Here is a 24,995-nt window from a genome sequence, read left to right as displayed (position 1 = left end):
TCTGGGTTTCCTCTCCATTGTGTCTCTGGTTTTCCCAGTGTCTCTGGGTTCTCTCATGTATCTGGGTTCCTCTTACCATGTATCTCTGGGTTACTACCATGTCTGCAACCATAGCTAGGTTTCTCACCATTGTACAAGGTTCCTCACTATGGTATCTCTGAGGTTTTCACTACCATCACAGTTGCATCCTCTTTATCTCCAGGTTTCTCTCCTGTCTACAGGTTTCCCAACCATGTATCTCACATTTCATCACCATCATCTGTTTCTCTCACCATGTGTCTCTGTTCCTGTGTCTCTGTTACTCACGTATGTCTCTGGTTTCTCGTCTTGTATCTAAGTTCTCCACTAACCTGGGTCTCCTCTGTCATATCTGGGTTTCCTCTGCTTGTCTATCACGTTTCTGTCTTGTATCTCTGATTTTCGCCTGTGTGTCTCTGGGTTCCTACCATGTATCTCACAGGTTTCCTCACCGCATGCTGGTTTTACCACCATATTATCTTACTGGTTTCCTACCATGTATTGTCTCACCAGTTCCTCTGTGTCTACAGGTTCCTCTACCATACAGGTTTCACCACCATGTAGTCTCTCTGGGTTCGTCACCATGTTCTGGGTTCTCTGTCTCATGGTTTCATGTCTCTGAGTTTCTCACCATGTATCTCTGGGTTTCACCATGTATCTCCCACAGGTTCCTCACCATGTGTCTCCAGGGTTTCTGGGTTTCTCACCATGTCTACGGGTTCCCTTCCATGCTGTCTCTCAGGGTTTCTCACCACTTGTCTCTGAGCTACACACGCCTTGTCTGTTCTCTGGGGTTTCTCCACCATTGTCTCACAGGGTTCCACCTACCATGTCTCTGGGTTTACTACTGCATCTCTCACAGATTTCCTCACCATGTTATCTCACAGGTTTCTCCCTGTCATATTCTTGTATCTCACAGATTTCGTCATCATAGGCTTGTCTCTCACAGGTTTCCTACCTCTCTCAGAGTTTCTTACCATGTGTCTCTACAGGTTTCGTCTGTGTCTCTCAGGTTTCTTACCATGTATCTCACAGGTTCCTCTACAGGTTCTACCTGCGTTCATCTCACGAGTTTCCTCACCATTTCTCTTCTTTCAGGTTTCCTCACCATGTATCTCACGGGTTCCTCCCGCTGCTTATCTCTGGGTTCCACTTGCCATGTATCTCACAGGTTTCTCCTGTGTCTCTGGGTTTCCTACTATATCTGGGTTCCTCACCATGTATCTCTGGGTTCCTCTAGGTTTCCCCACCATGTATCTCTGGGTTCCTCACCAGCTGTCTCTCAGGTTTACCCTTGTATCTCTGGAATCCTTAGTTCTCTCTGCTTATGTCTCTCAGGGTTTCTCCTACCATGTTATCTTTCACGGTTTCTCTGCTGTCTAGTTTCCTCACCATGTATCTCTCTTGGGTTCGTCTGTGTCTCTGGTTTCCTTACCATGTATCTCACACAGGTTCGCCTACCATGTATCTCTGAGTTTCTCACCATGTGTCTCACAGGTTTCCTCTCTATGTATCTCTGGGTTTCTCTGGGTTCCTCACCATGTGTTATCTCTGGGTTTCCTACCACTTCTGTCTCACAGGTTTCCTCACCATGCTGCCTGTCTCTCACAGTTTCTCACCATATGTCTCTGGGTTTCTCTGGTCTCTGGTTCCTACACTTGTCTCTGGGGTTCTCTGGGTTCTACCATTTGTCTCACAGGTTCTGTCTCTGAGTTCACCATGGTATCTGGGTTCCCCTGTGTGTCTCAGTTTCCTCTGATGTCTCTCGGTTTCTCACTGTCTTGTCTCACGGTTCTCACCATGTATCTCATAGAGTTTCCTCACCATGTATCTCTGGGTTTCCTCTGCATGTATCTCCTGAGTTTCTCACCATGTATCTCTGTTCTCACCATGTATCTCTAGATTTTCTCTGCATGCTCTCCAAGTTCCTCACCATATGTCTCACAGGTTCCTCCATGTATCTCACAGGTTTCTCCCCATGCATCATCCTACAGAGTTTCACCTCTACAGGATTTCCTCACCATGCTTTCCCCAGATTTCCCAACCATGTAGTCTCTACAGTTCTCACCTCATGTGTCTCTGATTCTCTGCATGTATCTCTCTGGGTTTCGTCTGCAGGTTTCTCTACTCTGCCTTGTCTGGGGTTTCCTCACCGCCTTGTCTCACAGGTTTCCTCACCATGTTGTCTCTGGGTTTCACACTCACCTTCTTGTCTCTCTGGTTTCTTTGCATGTATCTCTGATTTCCTCACCATATGTCTCTGGGTTTCTCACCTGTTGTATCTGAGTTTCTCACCATGTATGTGTCACAGGTTTCTCACCATGTGTTCTCTACAGGTTCTCTCCATGTATCTCCTGGGTTCCTCACCATGTGTTCTCACAGGTTTCCTCACCATGTATGTCTCACAAGTTTCCTCACCATGCTGTTCTCACAGGTTCCTACCACTTGTATCTCTGGGTTCCTCACCATGTATCTCACAGAGTTTCTCTCCTACCATGTCTCACAGGTTCACTTACCATGTGTGTCTCTCAGGGTTCCACACCATGTGTCTCTGGGTTTCCTACCATCCATTTCTGAGTTTCCTCCACCACCTGTCTCACAGGTTCCTCTGTGTCTCACAGGTTCCTCACCCATGTATCTCTGATTTCCTCTGTATCTCTGGGTTCCTCACCATGTGTGTCTCACAGGTTTCCTCACCATGTGTCTAGGTTCCTCGCCTTGTCTCACAGGTTTCTCACTCTTGTCTCTCTGGGGTTTCTCACCATTCTTATCTCACAGGGTTTTCTGCATGTCTCTGAGTTCTCTACCATTGTGTGTCTCTAAGTTTGTCTGTGTCTCTGTTCCTCACCATGTCTCTCCAAGTTCTCTCTTCCTGTGTATCTCTGAGTTTCCTCACCATTGTCTCTGGGTTTCTCACCCATATCTCCACAGGTTCCTCACCATGTAGTCTCTGGGTTTCCTCACCATGTATCTGAGTTCCTCACCATGTGTCTCTGCAGTTTCCTCACCATGTGTCTCTGGGTTCCTCACCATGTGTCTCTGGGTTCTCACCATGTCTCTGGTTTCCTCACCATGCTGTGTGTCTCACAGGTTTCATCTGCATGTCTCTCAGAGTTCTCACCATGTATCTCTCAGGTTTCTTCTTGTCTCTGAGTTCTCACCATGTGTCTCTGAGTTCTCTGCATGTCTACAGGTTCCTCACCATGCTTGTCTCAGTTACTTTCTACCCATGTGTCTCTCTGGTTTCTACCATGTGTCTCTGAGTTCTCACCATGTCTCTGCATGTCTTGGGTTCCACTCACACATGTCTCTGAAATTCTCTGCTTCTTGTCTCTGAGATTTCCTCTGTGTCTCTGCAGTTTCTCACCATGTGTCTCTCAAGTTTCTCACTGCCTTCTTTCTGAGCCTCACCATGCTGTCTCTGAGTTCCTCACCATGTATCTCACATTTCCCACCATGTATCTACCTTGTCTCCCAGTTCCCTGACCTTTTTGTCTGTGTGTCTACAGTTTCTCTCCACTGTGTCTCACAGGTTTCCTCACCATGTATCTCTCGTTCCCAACCATATCTCTCTGGTTCCTCCACCATGTGTCTCTGAGGTTTACCATGTGTCTTCCTCCTTGTGTCTCTGGGTTCCTCTGCCTGTGTCTCTACAGGTTTACTACCTGTCTCTCTACCATTCTCTCTCACCAGTTTCCTCACCATGTCTCACAGGTTTCCTCTGCATGTATCTCTGCAGGTGTCTGCTCTGTGTGTCTCTCTGAGTTACCATGTGTCTGGGTTCATGTGTGTGTCTCTGGGTTTTCCACTCATGTGTTCTCACAGGTTTCCCACCATTATCTCACAGGTTCCTCACCATGTATCTCTGGGGTTCTCCTTCTACATGTCTCTCAGGTTTCTCTCCATGTGTCTCTGGTTTCTCACCATATGTCTCAGGTTCCTCACCGATCTCTCAGGTTCAACCTTGTATCTACAGGTCTCACATGTGTCTCACAGGCTACCTGCCACTTCTCTCACAGGTTTCTCTGCTGTCTCTGGGTTTCCTGCCATGTGTCTCACAGGTTCCTGACCATGCTACACAGGTTCTCACCATGTATCTCTCACAGGTTCCTCACCATGTGTCTCACAGAGTTTCCTCACCATGTATCTCACAGGTTCTCTGCCCTTGTATCTCACTCATTCCCATGTGTCTCACAGTTCCCTTCATCTCTAGTTTCTACACATGTGTCTCTGAGTTTCCTCACCATGTGTCTCACAGGTTTCCTCACCATGTATCTCACAGGTTTCCTCACCATGTATCTCTGGGTTCCTGACCATGTATCTCTGAGTTTCCCACCATGTGTCTCACAGGTTTCTCACCATGTGTCTGGGTTCCTCACCATATGTCTCACAGGTTCCTCACCACATGTCTCACAGGTTCTTTCATATCTCTCAGGTTTCCTCTCCATGTATCTCACAGGGTTCCCCACCATGTATCTCTGGGTTCTACCATGTGTCTGGATTTCCTCACCATGTGTCTCACAGGTTCCTCACCATGTATCTCTGAGTTCCTCACCATGTATCTCACAGGTTCCTCACCATGTCTCACAGTTTCCTCACCATGTATCTCTGAGTTCCTCACCATGTATCTCACAGGTTCTCACCATGTATCTCACAGGTTCCCTACCATGTATCTCACAGGTTCCTCACCATGTATCTCTGAGTTTCCTCACCATGTCTCCTGGGTTCCCCACCATGCATATCTCTGGGTTCCCTACCATGTATCTCACAGGTTCCCTATGTATCTCACAGGTTCCTCACCATGTATCTGGGTTTCTCACATGTATCCTACAGGTTCCTCACCACATATCTCACAGGTTCCTCACCATGTATCTCACAGGTTCCTCACCTCCTTGTCTCTGGGTTCCTCACCATGTATCTCACAGGTTCCCCACCATGTATCTCACAGGTTCCTCACCATGTATCTCTGGTTCCTCACCATATACAGGTTCCCTACCATGTATCTCTGGGTTCTCACCATGTCTCGGTTGCTCACCATGTATCTCACAGGTTCCTCACCATGTCTCACAGGTTCCTCACCATGTATCTCACAGGTTCCTCACCATGTATCTCACAGGTTTCTCACCATGTATCTTAGGTTCTCTATATATCTCACAGGTTCCCCACATGTATCTTCACAGGTTCCTCACCATGTATCTCGGTTCTACAATGTATCTCACAGGTTCTACCATGTATCTCTGGGTTCCTCACCATGTATCTCACAGGTTTCTCACCATGTATCTCACAGGTTCCTCACCATGCATCTCACAGGTTCCTCACCATGTATCTCTGAGTTTCTCACCATGTATCTCACAGGTTTCCCCATGTATCTCTGGTTCCTCACCATGTATCTCACAGGTTTCCCTACCATGTATCTCACGTTCCTCACCATGTATCTCAGAGTTCCCCACCATGTATCTCACAGGTTCCTCACCATGTATCTCACAGGTTCCTCACCATGCATCTCCTTGGGTTCCTCACCATGTATCTCACAGGTTCCCTATGTATCTCACAGGTTCCTCACCATGTATCTGGGTTTCCTCACCATGTATCTCACGTTCCTCACCATGTATCTCACAGTTCTCACCATGTATCTCTGGGTTCCTCACCATGTATCTCACAGGTTTCCCCACCATGTATCTCAGGTTCCTCACCATGTATCTCACAGTTTCACATATCCTAGGTTCCTCACCATGTACTCTCAGGGTTCCTCCATGTATCTCCAGAGTTCTCACCATATCTCTGAGGTTCCCCACCATATGTCTACAGGTTTCCTCACCATGTATCTCACGTTCCTACATGTATCTCACGTTCTCATGTATCTCACGGTTCCCCCACCATGTATCTCACAGGTTCCTCACCATGTATCCTGCAGGTTTTGCCTCTCCCAGTTCCCCACCATGTATCTCGAGGTTCCTCACCATGTATCTCACAGGTTTCCCCACCATGTATCTCACAGGTTCCTCACCATGTATCTCTGAGTTCCTCACCATCATGTCTCCCCAGGTTCTCACCATGTATCTCACAGGTTCCCTACATGTATCTCTGGGTTCCTCACCATGTATCTCACAGGTTCCTCACCATGCTATCTCTGGGTTTCTCAGTGTATCTCTGGGTTCCCCACCATGTATCTCTGGGTTCCCCACCATGTATCTCAGGGTTCTCACCATGTATCTCACAGGTTTCTACCATGTATCTCTCAGGTTCCTCACCATGTATCTCAGGTTCCTCACCATGTATCTCACAGGTTCTCACCATATATATCTCACAGGTTCCTCACCTGTATCTCACAGGTTTCTCACCATGTATCCTACAGGTTCCTCACCATGTATCTCACAGGTTCCTCACCATTGTCTCTGAGTTCCTCACCATATCTCGGTTCCTCACCATGTATCTCTGAGTTTCTCACCATGTCTCACAGGTTTCCTCACCATGTATCCACAGGTTCCCAACCATGTATCTCTGATTCCTCACCATGTATCTCACAGGTTCCTCACCATGTATCTCTGGGTTTCCTACCATGTATCTCACAGTTTCTCACATGTATCTCACAGGTTTCTCACCATGTATCCTACAGGTTCCTCACCATGTATCTCCAGGTTCCTCACCATGTATCTCTGAGTTCCTCACCATGTATCTCTGGGTTCTCTGTGTATCTCACAGGTTCCCCACCATGTATCTCACAGGTTCCTCACCATGTATCTCACAGGTTCCCCACCATGTATCTCACAGGTTCTCACCATGTATCTCACAGGTTCCTCACCATGTATCTACAGTTTCACTCATGTATCTCACAGGTTCCTCACCATGTATCTCACAGGTTCCCTACCATGTATCTCACAGGTTCCCCACCATGTATCTACAGGTTTCCTCACCATGTATCTCACAGGTTTCCTCACCATGTATCTCTCAGTTCCCTACCATGTATCTCTCAGTTTCCTCACCATGTATCTCACAGGTTTCCCCACCATGTATCTCCAGGTTCCTCACCATGTATCACAGGTTCCACCATGTATCTCACAGGTTCCCTACCATGTATCTCACAGGTTCCCCATGTATCTCCTGGGTTTCTCACCATGTCTCATGGCCCTCTGTGTATCTCACAGTTCTTACCATGTGTCTCTGGGTTCCTCACCATGTATCTCACACAGGTTTCCTACCATGTATCTCACAGGTTCCTCACCATGTATCTCACAGGTTCTCTACCTATATCTCACAGGTTCCTCACCATGTATCTCTGGGTTCCTCACCATGCTATCTCACAGGTTCCTCACCATGTATCTCACAGGTTCCTCACCATGTATCTCTGGTTCCTCACCATGTATCTGGGTTCCTCTGCATATCTCACAGGTTCCTCACCATGTATCTCACAGGTTTCCCCAACCATGTATCTCTCAGTTCTCTCCATGTATCTCACAGGTTCCTCACCATGTATCTCACAGGTTCCCTACCATGTATCTCACAGGTTCTCTCCATGTATCTCACAGGTTTCTCACCATGTCCTACAGGTTCCTCACCATGTATCTCACAGGTTCCTCACCATGTATCTCTGGGTTCCCTCACCATGTATCTCTGGGTTTCCTCACCATGTATCTCACAGGTTCCCCCACCATGTATCTCAGGGTTCCTCACATGTATCTCACAGGTTCCCCCTGTCATCTCACAGGTTCCTCACCATGTATCTCTGGGTTCCTCACCATGTATCTCACAGTTTCACTCATGTATCTGGGTTTCCTCACCATGTATCTCACAGGTTCCTACCATGTCTCACAGGTTCCCCACCATGTATCTCACAGGTTCCTCACCATGTATCTCACAGGGTTCCTCACCATGTATCTCACAGGTTCCTCACTTGTATCTCTGGTTCCCTACGCCTTATCTCACAGGTTCCTCACCATGTATCTCACAGGTTCCCCTACCGCTTATCTCACATTTCCTCACCATGCTCTCTTACAGTTCCCCCACCATGCTCTACAGGTTCCTCACCATGTCTCACAGGTTCTCTCATATTGTCTCTGAGTTCTCACCCCATGTATCTGAGTTCCCCATGTATCACACGTTTCCTCACCATGTATCTCTGAGTTCCTCACCATGTATCTCTGAGTTCTCTGTGTATCTCACAGGTTCCCCACCATGTATCTCACAGGTTCACCACCATGTATCTCTGGGTTCCTCACCATGTATCTCACAGGTTTCCCATGTCTCTCCCGGTTCTCTGTGTATCTACAGGTTCCTCACCATGTATCTCTGGGTTCCTCACCATGTATCTCACAGGTTCCCTACCATGTATCTCAGGTTCCTCACCATGTATCTCACAGGTTCCTCACCATGTTTCTCACAGGTTCCTCACCATGTATCTCACAGGTTTCCCCACCATGTATCTCACAGGTTTCACCTACATATGTCTCACAGGTTCCTCACCATGTATCTCACAGGTTCCCTACCATGTATCTCAGGTTCCTCACCATGTATCTACAGGGTTCCTCACCATGTATCTCTGGGTTCCTCACCATGCATCTGGGCTCCTCACCATGTATCTCACAGGTTTCTCACCATGTATCCTACAGGTTCCTCACCATGTATCTCATAGGTTCCTCTATGTATCACAGGTTCCTCACCATGCTATCTCAGGGTTCCTCACCATGTATCTCACAGGTTCTCACCATGTATCTCTGGGTTCCTCACCATGTATCTTACAGGTTCCCCACCATGTATCCTGGGTTCCTCACCATGTATCTCACAGGTTTCCTCCCATGTATCTCACAGGTTCCCTACCATGTATCTCTGGGTTTCCTCTGTGTATCTCTGGGTTTCTCACCATGTATCCCACAGGTTCCTCACCATGTATCTCACGGTTTCCTCACCATGTATCTCACAGGTTCCTCTCCCATGTATACAGGTTCCTCACCATGTATCTCACAGGTTCCCCACCATGTATCTCTGGGTTCCTCACCATGTATCCCTAGATTTCCCCACCATGTCACAGGTTCCTCACCATGTCTCTAGGTTCCTCACCATGTATCTCACAGTTTCACTCATGCTGTCTCACAGGTTCCTCACCATGTATCTCACAGGTTCCCTACCATGTATCTCACAGGTTCCCCACCATGTATCTCTGGGTTCCTCACCATATCTCACAGGTTCCTCACCATGTGTCTCCAGGTTCCTACCATGTGTCTCTGGGGTCTCACCATGTATCTCACAGGTTCCTATGTATCTCTCAGTTTCCTCACCATGTATCTCTCAGTTCCCCATGTATCTCTGGGTTCTACATGTATCTCACAGGTTCCTATGTATCTCACAGGTTTCTCACCATGTTCATGTTCTCTCCCATCTCTAGGTTCTTTCCATGTATCTCAGTTCCACCATGTATCTCACAGGTTTCTACCATATCTCACTGGTCCTACCATGTATCTCACAGGTTTCCTCACCATATCTCACAGGTTCCTCACCATGTATCTCACAGGTTCCTCACCATGCATCTCGGTTCCTCACCATATGTCTCACAGGTTTCCTCACCATGTATCTCACAGTTTCCTCACCATGTATCTCCAGGTTCCTCACCATGTATCTCTGGGTTCCCCACCATGTATCTCAGGTTCCTCTATGTATCTCACAGGTTCCTCACCATGTATCACAGGTTTCTGTGTCCCAGTTTCCTACCATGTATCTCTCAGTTCCTCACCATGTATCTCACAGGTTCCTCACCATGTATCTCACAGTTCCCCCACCATGTATCTCAGGGTTCCTCACCATGTCTCTGGGTTCTCTACATGTATCTCACAGGTTTCCTACCATGTATCTCTGGGTTCCTCACCATGCATCCCACAGGTTCCTCACCATGTATCTCACAGGTTCCCTACCATGTATCTCACAGGTTCCTCACCATGTATCTCACAGGTTCTCCTATGTATCTGGGTTCCCCACCATGTATCTCACAGGTTCCTCACCATGTATCTCACAGGTTCCTCACCATGTATCACAGGTTCTACCATGTATCTCTGGGTTCCCTACCATGTATCTCAGGTTCCTCACCATGTATCTCACAGTTCCTCACCATGTATCTCTGGGTTCCTCACCATGTCTCAGTTTCACCATGTATCTCACAGGTTCCCCACCATGTATCTCACAGGTTCCTCACCATGTATCTCACAGGTTCCTCACCATGTATCTCTGGGTTCCATCCATGTATCTCACAGGTTCCTACCATGTATCTCACAGGTTCCACACCATGTATCTCACAGGTTCCCTACCATATATCTCACAGGTTCCCTACCATGTATCTCACAGGTTCCCTACCATGTATCTCACAGGTTCCTCACCATGTATCTCACAGGTTCCCTACCATATATCTCACAGGCTCCCTACCATATATCTCACAGGTTCCCTACCATGTATCTCACAGGTTCCCTACCATGTATCTCACAGGTTCCACACCATGTAACTCACAGGTTCCTTAAATAAAACACTTATATGGCGTTTCTCATATTGTAAAAATTCAGGTATTGATATTGAACATGATACCTGCATACACATTGTCATAACTCACCGTGGTAGGGAGTGTGGGGGGGAGGGGGTCCACTACACAGCCTCAAAGGGTCGATTGTAAACTTTTCTTCTTATGAATGGTGATGAGAGAACGTGTCAAGTGAGAGTCAAGATTCATTGTAACTTACACATTTTGAGAGCTGTTTTCTACTTTTCGTTTAGTGAACTAGATACAAGTTAAACGAAAAAAAAAACACCTTTTAGTATTCATCTTTGTGTCATATCTCGAGTGAAGGCGCTAGGTGCATGTTAGCTCCAGCTTGGGAGAAAAGTTTATTGCGCGAACCTTTAAGGATTAATTTTTACACAGCACTGGCAGCAGTACCTTAAGTGAGCCAGCATCTCCAGTTAGAATGAAAATCTAACCAAAGAACCTCTGAGAATCCATCATTATGCTATAGTTTTAACAAATCACTAAAAAATACTTTTATTACCAGGTTTGGGGGGGGGGGGGATTAGCTTCTTTGAGAATGTGCGCACAGGACTTGGGGAGGTTATTATTAACCACAGCATTTAAGAGGCAGCCGTCTTGATGAGAATCTCATGACACGCCTCTGTCTAGGATGATAATAATAATAATAATAATAATAATAATAATAATAATAATAATAATAATAATAATAATAATAATAATAATAATAATCGTTTCAAGAATATAAACAAAAAACAGCTGATGGCAAAAAATCCTTTGTCATTAATTCAAAATGAATCAACGAAGGTATCATTGGCTATCAAGTAGTCATAACTAATATGCTTCTCGAAGGATTAATTCCCACGGCTAACACAAGTACAGTACTGTGCAGTATAATGAAAAACCGACGGGAAAGTACAGTACGTTACAGGGTACCTTCAACTATTTGTAAACTCTCATTGTCTTATTTTGTGTAGCAAGACTGGAGCTCACTCTCTACTACTGCTACTACTACGTCTACTACTATTATTATTATTATTATTACTTTAACCATTTGTTATCACTACTGTTGTCATTAATACTTGTGTTACTACTTCTACGACTAAAAATACTACTACCACTGGTACTACTACTAGTGCTACTAGTATTTACTTATACCATTATCGCTACATAAGAATGGAGGAAACTGCAGCGGGCCTATTGGCCCATACTGGGCAGTCCCATTACACCCAACCCCTATTGCTCATATATCCATCAAACATAGGTTGGACAGCTCAGAAATAGGTATAATGAACTATCTAGGAATGTTAAGAAAAATGTAAGGAAAGCAAAGAGAGACTATGAAACCAAAATAGCAAGAGAATCCAAGGCGAATCCCAAGGGATTTTTCCAGGTATATAGGACAAAGGTCAAGGACAAAGTTGGGCCTTTAAAGTCAGGGAGGGGAGAAGTGATAAATAGCAGTGAAGAAATAAGCAAAGCATTGAACAGCTACTTCTTATCAGTTTTCACAGAAGAAATTTGCGATGAAATTCCAGAGGTGGAACTGATATTTAAGGGAAAGGAAGAAGAGAAATTAAAGAATATCACTATCAGAAAAGAGGATGTTCTTAAAAAGATAAATAAACTAAAGAAAACAAAATCCACAGGGCCGGATGAAATTTTCCCTCGAGTCTTGAAAGAGTGTAGGGAACAGATTAGCGGAACCCTCGTAAACTTATTTACAAAATCATTAGACACTGGAGTTGTGCCAGACTTGTGGAAACAGGCAAATGTAGTACCCATATTCAAAAAGGGAGACAGAGCATCAGCGTCAAATTACCGGCCGATCAGTTTGACGTCAGTAGTGGGGAAATTTCTTGAATCAATTATAGCAGATAGCATCCGATCGCATCTAGAGAAAAGCAAATTAATCTACGACTCTCAACATGGGTTTACAAAGGAAAATCTTGTCTAACAAATCTGCTAACGTTTTTTAGGAAAGTCTTCGAGGTAGTAGATAATGACGAAAATTACGATGTTATTTACTTAGACTTTAGCAAAGCATTTGACAGAGTACCGCATCAGAGGCTTCTGAGAAAAATTAAGGCTCATGGTATCGAGGGGAAAGTTTTAAATTGGATAAAATCATGGCTCACCGATAGAACGCAGAGGGTCAGCGTAGATGGTGTTAAATCTGAGTGGGGCCGTGTAACCAGTGGGGTTCCCCAGGGGTCAGTACTAGGCCCACTCTTGTTCATAATCTACATAAACGATCTAGATACTGGGATCAGCAGTGACATAAGCAAGTTTGCGGATGACACCAAAATAGGGCGGCAAATTAATTCAGGGCAGGATGCAAATGCATTACAGGAGGATCTAAATAAACTGCAGGGGTGGTCTGGAAAATGGCAAATGAAATTCAACACCAGCAAGTGCAGCGTACTTAATATTGGAAGAACAAATACTTATAATGTATACAGCCTTAACAACATCAACCTAGAGAAGTCGGCTTGTGAAAGAGACCTAGGGGTACTTGTAAGCCCGGACCTACGGCCTAGAAAACAGTGCGTTAATGTTCGAAATAAGGCAAACAGAGTATTGGGTTTTATATCTAGAAGTGTAAGTAACAAGAGTGCAGAGGTCTTATTGCAACTATATCTTGCGCTAGTCAGGCCGCACCTCGATTATGCGGTTCAGTTCTGGTGCCCCTATTATAGAATGACAAAAATTATTCCGGGACTTAGAAACCTTCCATATTAGGATAGGTTAAAGAAACTTAACTTGCATTCCCTAGAAAGACGAAGAGTGCGGGGAGATATGATAGAAGTATTTAAGTGGGTGAAAGGAATCAATAAAGGGGATATAGATAAAGTTCTTATAATATCCGAGCAGGATAGGACTCGGAACAACGGATTCAAGTTGGATAAGTTTAGGTTTAGGAGGGAGATAGGAAGAAACTGGTTCACAAATAGGGTGGTGGACGAGTGGAACAAGCTTAGCAACTTTGTAGTAAGTGCGGGAACTCTGGAAAGTTTCAAAAGGAGGCTAGATAGATTCATGGATGATAGAGAGTGGTAGTAACTCTAGACAGGAGCTGCCATGCACAGGCCAACCGGCCTATTGCAGACTCCTTATTTTCTTATGTTCTTATATATGAGCAATAGGGGTTGAGTGTAATGGGACTGTCCAGTATGAGCCAATAGGCCCGCTGCAGTTTCCTCCATTCTTATGTTCATATGTACAGTTACTAGGGAGCTTAATTTGATAAAATATACAACTGTCATAAAATTAAAAGTGATATACATCAACTATGAGTAGTTCAATACTAATCGGAAATCAGTTTCTAAAGGTTCATAAGACTTCAGGCCCTGGCTGGCATGGTGTACCCCAGTATTAAGAGAGTTGTGAAACGAGCTTACTGAGCTCACTGAAGATTCTGTTCTGTAAATGCCTGGATGAGCAAATGGTACCCAGTGATTGGAAAATGGCTTATATGATTCCCATAATCAAAAAGGGTGATCATCACTCCACGAATGATTATAGACAAGAGCTGCTATGTTTAACATAATTACTCAATGTCCTGGATGTTTGGACTCAAATTCTGGAACAGGGCGGCAATATGGACAATAATTTTATATACTGTACCTAGATTTTATCAAGTATTTCGACAGCGTACCCCATGAAAGGCTGATAATTAAACTGGAAGGGTACGGGATTCGGGGAAGTATCCTAGCGTGGATCGGAGACTTTCTTCACGATCGCTAGCAGTATGTGTGGTGATTAATGGCACGAAATCGTCGTGTGTACCCGTGACAAGCTGGGTACCACAGGGTACTGGGCCCGTCGTTGTTGTTTGTTTAATAAATGACATGCCAGAAGTTATACAATCCTCCATAGAAATGCTTGCGGACGATGCCAAGTTATTTAGGGAAATTAAGAACCAAACAGACAGTGAAGAGCTATATAAAGAGCTCTGCCAGCTTCAAGAGTGGTCGAAGTAATGGCTGCTATAAGATTCAATGTCACAAAGTGTAAGGGGATGCACCTATGTTGTACCAACAGTAAGGAGGCGTATCACATGTCCCAATGGGACAAAGAAACTGCATAATAGAGACCGAATGTGAAAAGGACCTGGGTGTGTATGTTGACAATGAACTGAAGTTCTCGGGCCATTGTGAGGAGAAGGTGAATCAAGCAATTCATATAGTAGATCTTGCAAGAAGGTTGTTCAGATATTTAGAAATCCCTCGTATCGATCTTTAAGAGTGAAGTGCTTCCCCGCCTGGAGTACTGTCAACCCCGCCTGGTCCCCGAGATATGCTAGTGACTGTCAGTTGGCTGAAAATGTCCAAAGGAGTCCCACCAGACTGGTGCCTGCACTACGGCACCTCATTTACCCAGAGAGATTAGAACGCCATCAATTGCCTAGCTTATAATACAGACGGGCAGGGGGTGTCCATATCTGGAGCTGGCGGACGCCCGCCCCACAAGGGGTCACAGCTCAAGGTTGAAGAAGCCACAAGTCCAGAAAACTGTGAAGGCAAACTTTTTCGGAGTGAGAATTGTGAACTCTCGGAACAATCTGCCAGAAAATGTAACGGCACCGAGTGTGAATTCTTTCAAGACCAGACTTAACCAACACTGGCTCAGATTCAGATACATTCAGGAGCCAGTGCATGCCCAGTACTTGCCAACAGTGTGTAACAGAGACGTGACCGACCACCCATGCGGCTAACAGGCCGATCAGTGGTGAAGAGGATAAAAGTAAAAGTAAAGAAGAGGATATTTATGTTGTTTTCATCTCTGTTGACGTTAATAGACACCAATGTAAAACATCAGCTGTAAAACCTATCTCGATTAATCCATTTAGTGCTCACGACACGTTAGGATTTGATACACCTTGGAGCAAACCTCCAAAACACTGAGAGGGTTAATGTGCGATTAAATATACTGCCATCGAGCAGGTTTCAGGGATACCAACATAGCAACAAACCTCGTACAGTACTATGATTCGATCTTATTTTCATCGTTGCCACACCAATGCTCTTGTGGCCGATTGTACACAATGAATTATTAAAACAAAGTATATATTTTTTATATACAGCTCCTATAATATGAATTCTAGACAATACGTGCAGTTCTTTTATTAGTGCCTCCACGTACTGAGATAGAAAATCGATGTAATATTTTTTTTTTATAAATCAATGATACATTATGGACACCACTGACTATATTTAGGCAGATTAACTCCGTATATTGAGGTCCTGATTAAAACATTGCAGGACAGTTTAGTTCATAGGACTAAACACGTGAGCTTCTCTTGGAGTTCAGTATGTGTGGAAAAGTCTTGTAATGTTTCTTATCATATGTTACACAATGAACTGAAAACATATAATATGAAACTTAGTAAGTTATCCACATTGGTTATCTCGCGAAGTCAAGAGCTGCGGGCACAGGAAGCCCCACCTTATATTTTCGTTGTACCCCACACTCCCATCACACTGAGAAAACGACACATCATGTGTCCTCTCATCTCCAGGAAAATTTCATGGTTTCCTGAAATATCACATACACATGTTCAGGTAAATTCTCTTTTAGCTGGAGTCTATTCAAGAGATTTTGGCGCGAATTTGCGCAGCCTGTGGTTTAGGTGAGAACCAGTTCAGTATTGCTGAAAGTTTTGACGCGAATATTTCTGTCTCAAGCCGAGATGCCTCTTTGTCTTCAATGGGACTTTTGGCGCGAATCTGTGTTGCTGGAGACCTTGGATGTGGTTTACGGACTTTGTGGTTCAGGGGCTGATGGAGTTCAGAAGGTTTCGTTCTCTGTGAAGGACGGGTACTCCGTAGACGCTTCATCCAGTATCAGCTCGGTCATACTCTGTCGTGGGAAGATAAGTTGTAAGTGTGTTAAATTTCGTATTTGCAATCATCTATTCTACTATATGATTACATACATATATTCTATTCAGTCCCCTTTCTCTTCTTCCCTTTCTTTTAATTTCCATCTTACTTATTCTTCTTACTCGCCTCGTGTCTCTGCTTCCTAAACCTTCATCTCACCCTCCAACACTTTCCTCCTTACCTCTTCCCATATAATACTTTTCCTCCTTACCTCTTCCCATATAATACTTTTCCTCCTTACCTCTTCCCATATAATACTTTTCCTCCTTACCTCTTCCCATATAATACTTTTCCTCCTTACCTCTTCCCATATAATACTTTTCCTCCTTACCCCTTCCTCCATGATCATCTCTGTGACAGTCTCAGGGATTTCCATCATCGTGGGCGAGTGATCGTTCATGTTGAGCATCTCTTCCTCCGTCTCGTCTACCGGAGGCAGAGTGGTCACTTCGCCTTCCTCGGTCTCACCCAGCCAGTCAAATATGGTCTCCAATGTCTGAAAGGTAGAGCAAATTATTATAAATACCTCTGGCTTCGTTAGATTTGGTTACACATTACCTCAGTCTATGATAAGTCTGGTGTGGTTAGATAGGGCTAGTTAGGTTTAGCTAATTTGATAAATATTACATTAAGTTAGTTATGTCAGATTATGTTAGTTAAGTTAGAATTGGTGGGTTAGATAAACTAGTTGGGTTGAATTAGGTTAGATGAGATCAGATTGGGTGACGCAAGTTTGGTAAAGTTATACTATATGGGCAAATCAGTTTAGAATGGGTGAGGTTAGACTAATTTTTACCTTTACAAACCAAGCTGAGGACACCTACCTCGTCTCTCTCAGCCATAGGCTCGGTAAACGGTGTTCCAGCAGGAGCCGAGATTCCCATAGACTCAGCCACTAAGTCTCGGTCGGTCACTGGTTCTATGTCGTGTTTGGTGGGTGACTCCGTGTGAGGTGCTGGCCCTGTCTCCTCCTCCGCCTCCACCATCTCCGGTCTCATGGTCTTGGGTTGTAGTATTTCAGGTCTCGTTGTCGTCTCTGGTTGTATAATCTCTGGTCTTATGGTCTCTGGTTGTATAATCTCTGGTCTTATGGTCTCTGGTTGTATAATCTCTGGTCTTATGGTCTCTGGTTGCATAATCTCTGGTCTCGTCGTCTGTGGTTGAGTAATCTCTGGTCTCGTCGTCTGTGGCTGAGTAATCTCTGGACTCGTCGTCTGTGGCTGAGTAATCTCTGGTCTCGTCGTCTGTGGCTGAGTAATCTCTGGTCTCGTCGTCTGTGGCTGAGTAATCTCTGGTCTCGTCGTCTGTGGCTGAGTAATCTCTGGTCTCGTCGTCTGTGGCTGAGTAATCTCTGGTCTGTGGCTGAGTAATCTCTGGTCTCGTCGTCTGTGGCTGAGTAATCTCTGGTCTCGTCGTCTGTGGCTGAGTAATCTCTGGTCTCGTCGTCTGTGGTTGAGTAATCTCTGGTCTCGTCGTCTGTGGCCGAGTCATCTCTGGCGTCATGGGATCTGGCAACATCACTGGCTCCATGATGTCTGGTTGGGGAGGCATTGGTGTTATGCTCTCGTTCGTCATTTCATGTTTCGTCACCTCAGGTTGTAGCATATTAGGCTCGAACCCCTGTCAAGTAGGCAGTGGAAGTTAAAAACAAAATATATGAAAGCATGTCCTTATAAGATATAGTAATTAAATAATGTTATAGTTGTGTTTTCGAGATAGGGAGAAAATCAACAGTCACTTCGACTTTAACAAAGCCTTCGACAGAGTCCCCCACGAAAGACTAATACGAAAAGTGGAGGCTCATGGAATTGGAGGAGATATTCTTAAATGGATTAGGGCGTGGTTACAGGACAGGAAACAACGAGTTAGCATTAACGGCACTAAACCCGATTGGGGTAATGTCACTCGTGGAGTACCCCAGGGCTCAGTATTTGGACCATTACTATTTATTATATACATAAACGACATAGATATAGGCGTAGGCAGCAACATAAGTAAATTTGTTGATGACACTAAAATAGGGCGTGTAATTAAATCTGACGAGGACTCCGCAAAACTACAAATTTTTCGCATGGTCTGGAAAATGGCAGATGAAATTTAATGCGGACATATGTAATGTACTTAGTCAAGGAGATGTAAACAACGTTATAGAGAAATCCGACTGTGGGAAAGATTTAGGAGTAATGATAAGCAAGAATCTTAAATCAAGTCAACAATGTGTATTTGCTCGAAACAAGGCTAACAAAGTACTTGGGTTCATACAATGGAGTGTTAGTTACAAGACTAGCGAGGTTATCCTAAAACTATATCTTGCGCTTGTGAGACCTCACTTGGATTAAGCAGTTCAGTTCTTGTCACCGTACTACAGAATGGATATAAAATCCCAAGAAAGAATTCAAAGGAGAATGACAAGGTTAAAGCATCTTAATTTGCACTCCCTCGGGAGACGTAGAGTGAAGTGTGATATGATCGAAGTATATAAATGGAAGTCAGGGCTAAACAAAGGTACTCAAACTATCCTACCAGGAGTGAACTCGTAGCAATGGTATTAAATTAGACAAATTTAGATTTAGGCGCCAGATAGATAAACACTGGTTTGGAAATAGAGTAGTGGACTAGTGGAACAAGTTATCAAACATCATCATTAACTCGAATACACTGGATAGCTTGAAACATAGGTTGGATGGATATATGAACGATAGGGGTTGGGTGTAAACGGGACTGCCCTGTATGGACCAATTGGCCCGCTGCAGTTTTCCCCATTCTTATGTTCTTGTGTTGACGCATGGCGACGCTGTGATTCGGTAAACATAACAAGACTATCACTGACAAAGATAACATTACAGACTATGATATAAACTCAGTCAACCCCCAAAGGCTTCTACTGTAGTCTGATGTGATTTTACTGAATCAGAGATAGAGTCAACCTACCCTACAGTTGGTAGAATTAAACATAAGTTGAGGTTACAAGACTATCAGTTATTCTCAGTCCGGTTATACAGGTTTAAGGTGTAATGTTTACAGGGAAGAAACAGAATTATGAACGGTCACACACATTTTTTCCTTCAACTTTATGAAAAATTACCCTAATCCTGCTTCTGACCGAAAAAAAACCAGATTAAATATAATTTGTAAGCGATGATTCACAAGCGCGTTGTTGACTTCGGGGAAGCTGAGAATTTTGACAAGAGCGAGACAGAAATAACAAAGATGATTGTCTTCCTTATATTGCAATCAGACTGCCCGCGTCTCCTTCTTCCTTGATATCGAGGGAGCCTTTGATACGGCTCAGCCTGCCCTCATTTTAGCTGAACTTGCTCGGTTAGGGGTTAAAGGGAGACTTCTTCGATGGATCGCCTCTTACCTCACTGGACGTCAGGCCCGGGTTCGCGTTGAAGGCTCTATGTCTCCTGTTCAAGAAATGAACCTCGGCACCCCCCAAGGTGGAGTCCTGAGTCCCACCTTGTTTAACACTCTCATGCACTCCATTGCATCTCTCCCGTGGCCGACTGAAGTTGTCCACTCAGGATATACCGACGATGTCCTTCTCCAAGCCCCTGACTACCTCACCATGCAGGAAGCCCTTGATCTGGTCTCCAGAGAGTGTGATTCACTTGGTTTCCTTCTTTCAACTGCGAAAACAAAAGCTATGTGGCAGGGTCGTGTTGTACCTCCTCTCCCCTTCTTTTATCAGGAACGCCCTTGGACTGTGGGTTAATGAGACAAAAGATCTGGGTGTGTATGTAACTCGCACACGTTGTCAGATCCCTGAAGTCCGCTATCTTCGAGACATATGCTTTCGGCGTTTCGCTTCCCTCTCTACCATGTGCAGGGGTTCCCTTGGTGCCACCATCCCTGTGCTTCTCCCCATGTGCAAGTCCTTTGTCCGTTCCTGTGTCGACTACGCCGCCCCTGCCCTCGTCAACATTAGTCGGACTGCTGTCAACCGTCTTGAAGTTATCCAGAGGAAAGCTACTCGTATCATCCTTGGGGCTCCTCAGTGGACACGCCCTACTTCTCTATATACCGAACTTGGTCTTTCCCCCTTACAGGATCGTGTCCAGGAGTTTTACCTAAAAAGTACCGTTTCCATTCTACGGGATCCTCGGGGCAACTATGTCCAAGCCAACTTGACTCCTGCTGTCCGAGGTCGACCTCCATCTAGGAGACAGTGGCGAGGGTCACTCATCCGAGCCCTTCAGGAACATGACCTCCTTCCTGATATTGTTGTCACCCCTGCTGTTGGTTCGTCTCCTTCTCCCTGGCTGGATTTTCAACCTGAAGTGATTGCCCTCGGTGGACCGCTCCCTAAATCCCACGTGAACCCTGTTATTCTCTGCAAATACCACCTCTCCAGGATCGCCCACTGGTCCCCAGGTAGGGTCGTCCTCTACACTGGTGGCTTTGTTGACCCCGCTACTGGTAGTGCCGGGGCTGGTATCTACATCTCCCGTCCTGATGCCCCTGAGCCTATCAAACTCTCTCTCAGAGTTTCTGACGGGGCATCCTCCACTCAGGCTGAACTGATAGCTCTCCTTGCTGCCCTTCTCGCTGAGGAAGAAGCCGATGGTTTCTGCCTCTTGCTTGTCTGCTGCGATTTCAGGTCTGCTCTCGACGGGATCGCATTTTGATCTGGGGAAAATAAGGACCTCATCCTCCGAATACGAGGTAGTAGGTATTAGGCAGCTACCAAACAGGGAGGTACTACCGCCTGGGAAGATATTGGAAGCATAATGTGTTGTCTATGGTAGACCCTGCTGCCATATGGCATCACGAAAATTGTGACCAAGTCCCAGGTTGCTGATCTGACTTTCTGCCTCATTTACACACAATTGCAGGGTCTCAATTGTTTCTCTTACTACTGACAACACAACATACATATATTGTTTCTCACTTTTGATTTTTTCATTTCGTATTTTTCTATGGTTTATTATTATTATTATTATTATTATTATTATTATTATTATTATTATTATTATTATTATTATTATTATTATTATTATTATTATTATTATTATTATTATTATTATTATTATTATTATTATTATTATTATTATTATTATTATTATTATTATTATTATTATTATTATTATTATTACAACATTTTCGCCACCCCAGGCCCCATGTGGGTCAGTGACCTGTGCCTGGGTGGGCTAATCCCACTAAAAAAAAAAAAAAAAAATCAGGATACAGGCCGTACTGTGACATTCCTATTGATACCCAGTCATGTCGGTATCTTGGGGAGTGAGGCAGCAGATGGCCTTGCCAAGACTGGCTGCAACAAGGCCACACCTGACTACGTTGTTCCTCGAACACTTTTTCAGCTTAGGACCAAAATTCGCCGCAAACAGAGAGAAGCTCGGGAAGCAGCCATCCCCCTGGACTCCCCGCCCACCTGGTATGATGTCCTCCGTAAACTTCCTGACCTCTCGTACGTCTATGGGAAAGGGTCGCGGAAGGGGGACGTGATTGCTGCCCGTATCATCATTGGGTATGACTTTGCTTGGGAGATTGGTATCCCCACATCCCCTGAGCAACGCTCTTGTGCATTATGCAGAAGACCCGACAGCCGCACCCTTGTCCACTACACACAACGCTTCCGTGATGCTTGCTGGACCACCAGTCCACGACCCCCTGACGGAGACACGATGATCCTCCCCATACTGGCCAGATACTATGAAAATAATATTGATAATGTGTTAAAGGAATATCCTTCCTTCCTTAGGCTTTAGTAAGCCCCTTTATAATATATATATATATATATATATATATATATATATATATATATATATATATATATATATATATATATATATATATATATATATATATATATATATATATATATATATATATAATATATATATATATATATATATATATATATATATATTTGTGACACCTGCCAGATGTTTCTGGTGTTATTGTACAGGGGTACCTAGTGACAGCACTAGGATCCCGCTTCCTCTATCAAGGAATAAATATTGAAATTGAATTGAATTGATGATTGTCGAGGTTCACTGTAATTAACTTTGAACCATGATTTTTTTCATTTTTTTATTTTTTTGTCATTTGAAATTTATTCTATTTTCGGTGTTTAGTCGTGGTCTCGAATCATATCGGAAAATATCTCTATGTTTATGTGTTACGGAGCGCCATGTACAAACATGAGGGAGAAATGTGCTCATAATTTGTGAATTGTCCTCCGTAAGTACACGTTCCATAGTGATATATTTTTTGTCTTTCCATATAATTATACAACTTGTAAATATCGAAAGACTATTAGTCTTACATGTAAATTACAAGTAAGACTAGTAAGTACAGTATTTATTTACACTGTTTGCATATGACACTAGATCTGTCTCGCCTACAGTGGTAGGAGACTGGCTGCTGGTGACAAGGTCAGAGAATGGCAGAATGCCAGTAGCTGCACGTGAAAGCCTATTATGTAGTTTGACCACGCCCACTAGCTCGACCTCCTCCATAGTGACGACACAACCTGCTAATTTAACAGTTCCCTCCCTCCCTCCCTCCCTCTTCCCTCCCTCCTCTACTTTCCTCACTCACCTTGTGTGCGAGTGTAGACAGCCTGACAGCCTCATTCATCATCTTGAATCTGTCTGTAAAAAGAGAGAAATCTTATTATAGTATATCAATATTTTTTCATTATTATTATTATTATTATTATTATTATTGTTATTATTATTATTATTATTATTATTATTATTATTAATAATAATAATAATAATAATAATATTATTATTATTATTATTATTATTATTATTATTTTCATTATCATTATTATTATATCTACTACTATTTTTTATTTTATTTTATTTATTTTTTTAACGTGGCCTCCAGCCTCCCCCAATAGCCACACCTTCGCCGCCATTTTATTACCTTAATATTAAATATCCTAATACATAAGTAGCTATCCTAGCTATGTTGAATTATTTGAGCCGCAGATCTATGCCGCATTCAGCGACTGTAGCCTCATAGTCAATATCTGCAGCTGTTGTCGGCTTTGGGGCTGAAGCTCTCGTTCCCCTGAGGCAGAGCAAAGCCGACAGAAGGCGAGAGAAGGACAGTTGACATCTCATCCAGGCTGTAACATAACTTCTGGGCTGCTGTTTCTGTTCGGAGATCACCTCCGCGAGTCTGGCATAGAAACATCTTGCACTTGGTCCCATCCCACCAGAGGTTGTGAACACTAGAGGAGTGAAGCTGCCTTGATCAACGTTCTGAATTCTCTCCCCGTATCCCCTTATCTTGTCGTTATCGTTCTTCCTGTGTGCAGCATCGAGGGCTAAGTTACTACTACTACTAATAATAATAATAATAAACTAGGGATGCACAGATTTTTTACCGATACCGATTAATCGGCCGATACCGATACTGTTTTTCAGTTACAGTTATTAGCAAAGTGAAAAATTTATGTTGAGTAATTTTATTTTTTTCATTTATCTGGTATCAAAAGTTCAAAACTCACAAGGAAGCCTTCAATCTCCCGTCGTCCAAGGGTTAGAACTAACAATTGCATTTGATTACTACTGCATATAGGTGAATGTTAGTGTATGAAAATATTAAGGACGAAAATCTGCTAAGTAAGGTGTTGAACCGACAACTATTCTCATTGCGTAAACAGCACAAAGCATATTTAAATTTACAGAATTAGTTTAAATAGTTTGATTTAATACTGTACTATTGTACAGTGTTTAATATAACTATTTAAACTAATTCTGTTCTGAACTCTTAACCGGACATAGAATAATAATGGACCTTGGCTGTTCTGGCACGGGAATTAACTCCATAAGAATATTAAGAATTAGAACTTTCTGGACCAGTCCAAAAGACTCAGTTGGACCAGTCTAGATTGGTCCGAACAGGATCGCAACAATATGCTATATGTTAGAGCTACAGTATTACTGCAAAATTTGGAGTTTAACTTCGCATGGTCTTATTTTCCCCCAGACTTACAGGACAAATACTTCATGTACAGTACAGTACCAGTATCGGTATTGGCCGATAATAACCATACCGATTAATCGATGCATCCCTAGAAGAAACATATACTGTAGTCATGTTACGTAAAGGTATAGTACCGATATGTTGAAATGTATGTGGCACAAAATTCATCACTTCCACGGAGGTGTTTATGTAGTTTACCCACCTCCCAGGCCCAGCCCACCCTCTCTCTCAGTCAGTGTGTGTTCTACTCACTCCCACACTCATCTTCATGTTCTGATGAGCGTGTCCTCTTCTTCCCCCTTTTTGATGCCACAGTCTTCCAGTCTTAGTTTTATTCTGTGGATCCTTCTGCTAAATTTTTATTTACTTTTTTATCTTTCTGTGTATTTATCTCTCTCGTGAGAATAACTAGCCAATACCAAAGGAGAACTGTATTTGTGGAGGGATATGGGAGACCTTTGACAGTGTTGATCAAGTGTGAGTATGTGAATCTGGGAGACAGCTCTGGGGAGTTGAAGGGAAGAGAGATGGTAAGAGAGATGAAGGAGCCACTGGACTCATCACCTCATTCTTCCCTGTTTGATATTATTAAAATCCAAGTACTTTAGAGGAGTGTTTTAACTTTT

The 24,995-nt window shown here is 43.8% G+C and overlaps 1 protein-coding gene across 2 annotated transcripts; it reads right to left on the bottom strand.

Annotated features, from left to right (window-relative positions):
- Positions 1 to 15,276: 15,276 nt before the first annotated feature.
- LOC121858291 (salivary glue protein Sgs-3-like) lies at positions 15,277 to 23,027 on the bottom strand. Of its 2 annotated transcripts, XM_042354616.1 has the most exons (6): positions 22,969 to 23,027; positions 17,833 to 18,021; positions 17,511 to 17,750; positions 17,226 to 17,450; positions 16,733 to 16,897; positions 15,277 to 16,378 (listed from the first exon to the last, which is right to left on the bottom strand). In XM_042354616.1, the coding sequence occupies exons 1-6, from the start codon at positions 23,008 to 23,010 to the stop codon at positions 16,307 to 16,309; spliced, it is 933 nt and encodes a 310-aa protein (XP_042210550.1). In that variant the 5' UTR covers positions 23,011 to 23,027; the 3' UTR covers positions 15,277 to 16,306. The 2 variants fall into 2 exon arrangements, with proteins under 2 accessions (XP_042210550.1, XP_042210548.1); XM_042354614.1 differs by having other exon boundaries at positions 17,226 to 17,750.
- Between the last annotated feature and the right edge of the window lie 1,968 nt (positions 23,028 to 24,995).

Source organism: Homarus americanus, unplaced genomic scaffold, assembly GCF_018991925.1.
Source record: "Homarus americanus isolate GMGI-L3 unplaced genomic scaffold, GMGI_Hamer_2.0 scaffold57980, whole genome shotgun sequence".
In the NCBI taxonomy this organism is placed as follows: Eukaryota; Metazoa; Arthropoda; class Malacostraca; order Decapoda; family Nephropidae; genus Homarus; species Homarus americanus.
Note: the sequence above shows the minus strand (reverse complement) of the source record. Positions and strands in the feature narration are given on the sequence as shown.

Excerpts from the sequence above, each read along its gene's own strand:
- LOC121858291 (XM_042354614.1), bottom strand. The coding sequence starts at position 23,010 with ATGATGAATGAGGCTGTCAGGCTGTCTACACTCGCACACAAG. Across the intron at positions 18,022-22,968 it reads TGTCTACACTCGCACACAAG|GGGTTCGAGCCTAATATGCT; the intron begins GTGAGTGAGGAA and ends CCTACTTGACAG. Across the intron at positions 16,379-16,732 it reads AGATGATCATGGAGGAAGGG|AGTATGACCGAGCTGATACT; the intron begins GTAAGGAGGAAA and ends TTCCCACGACAG.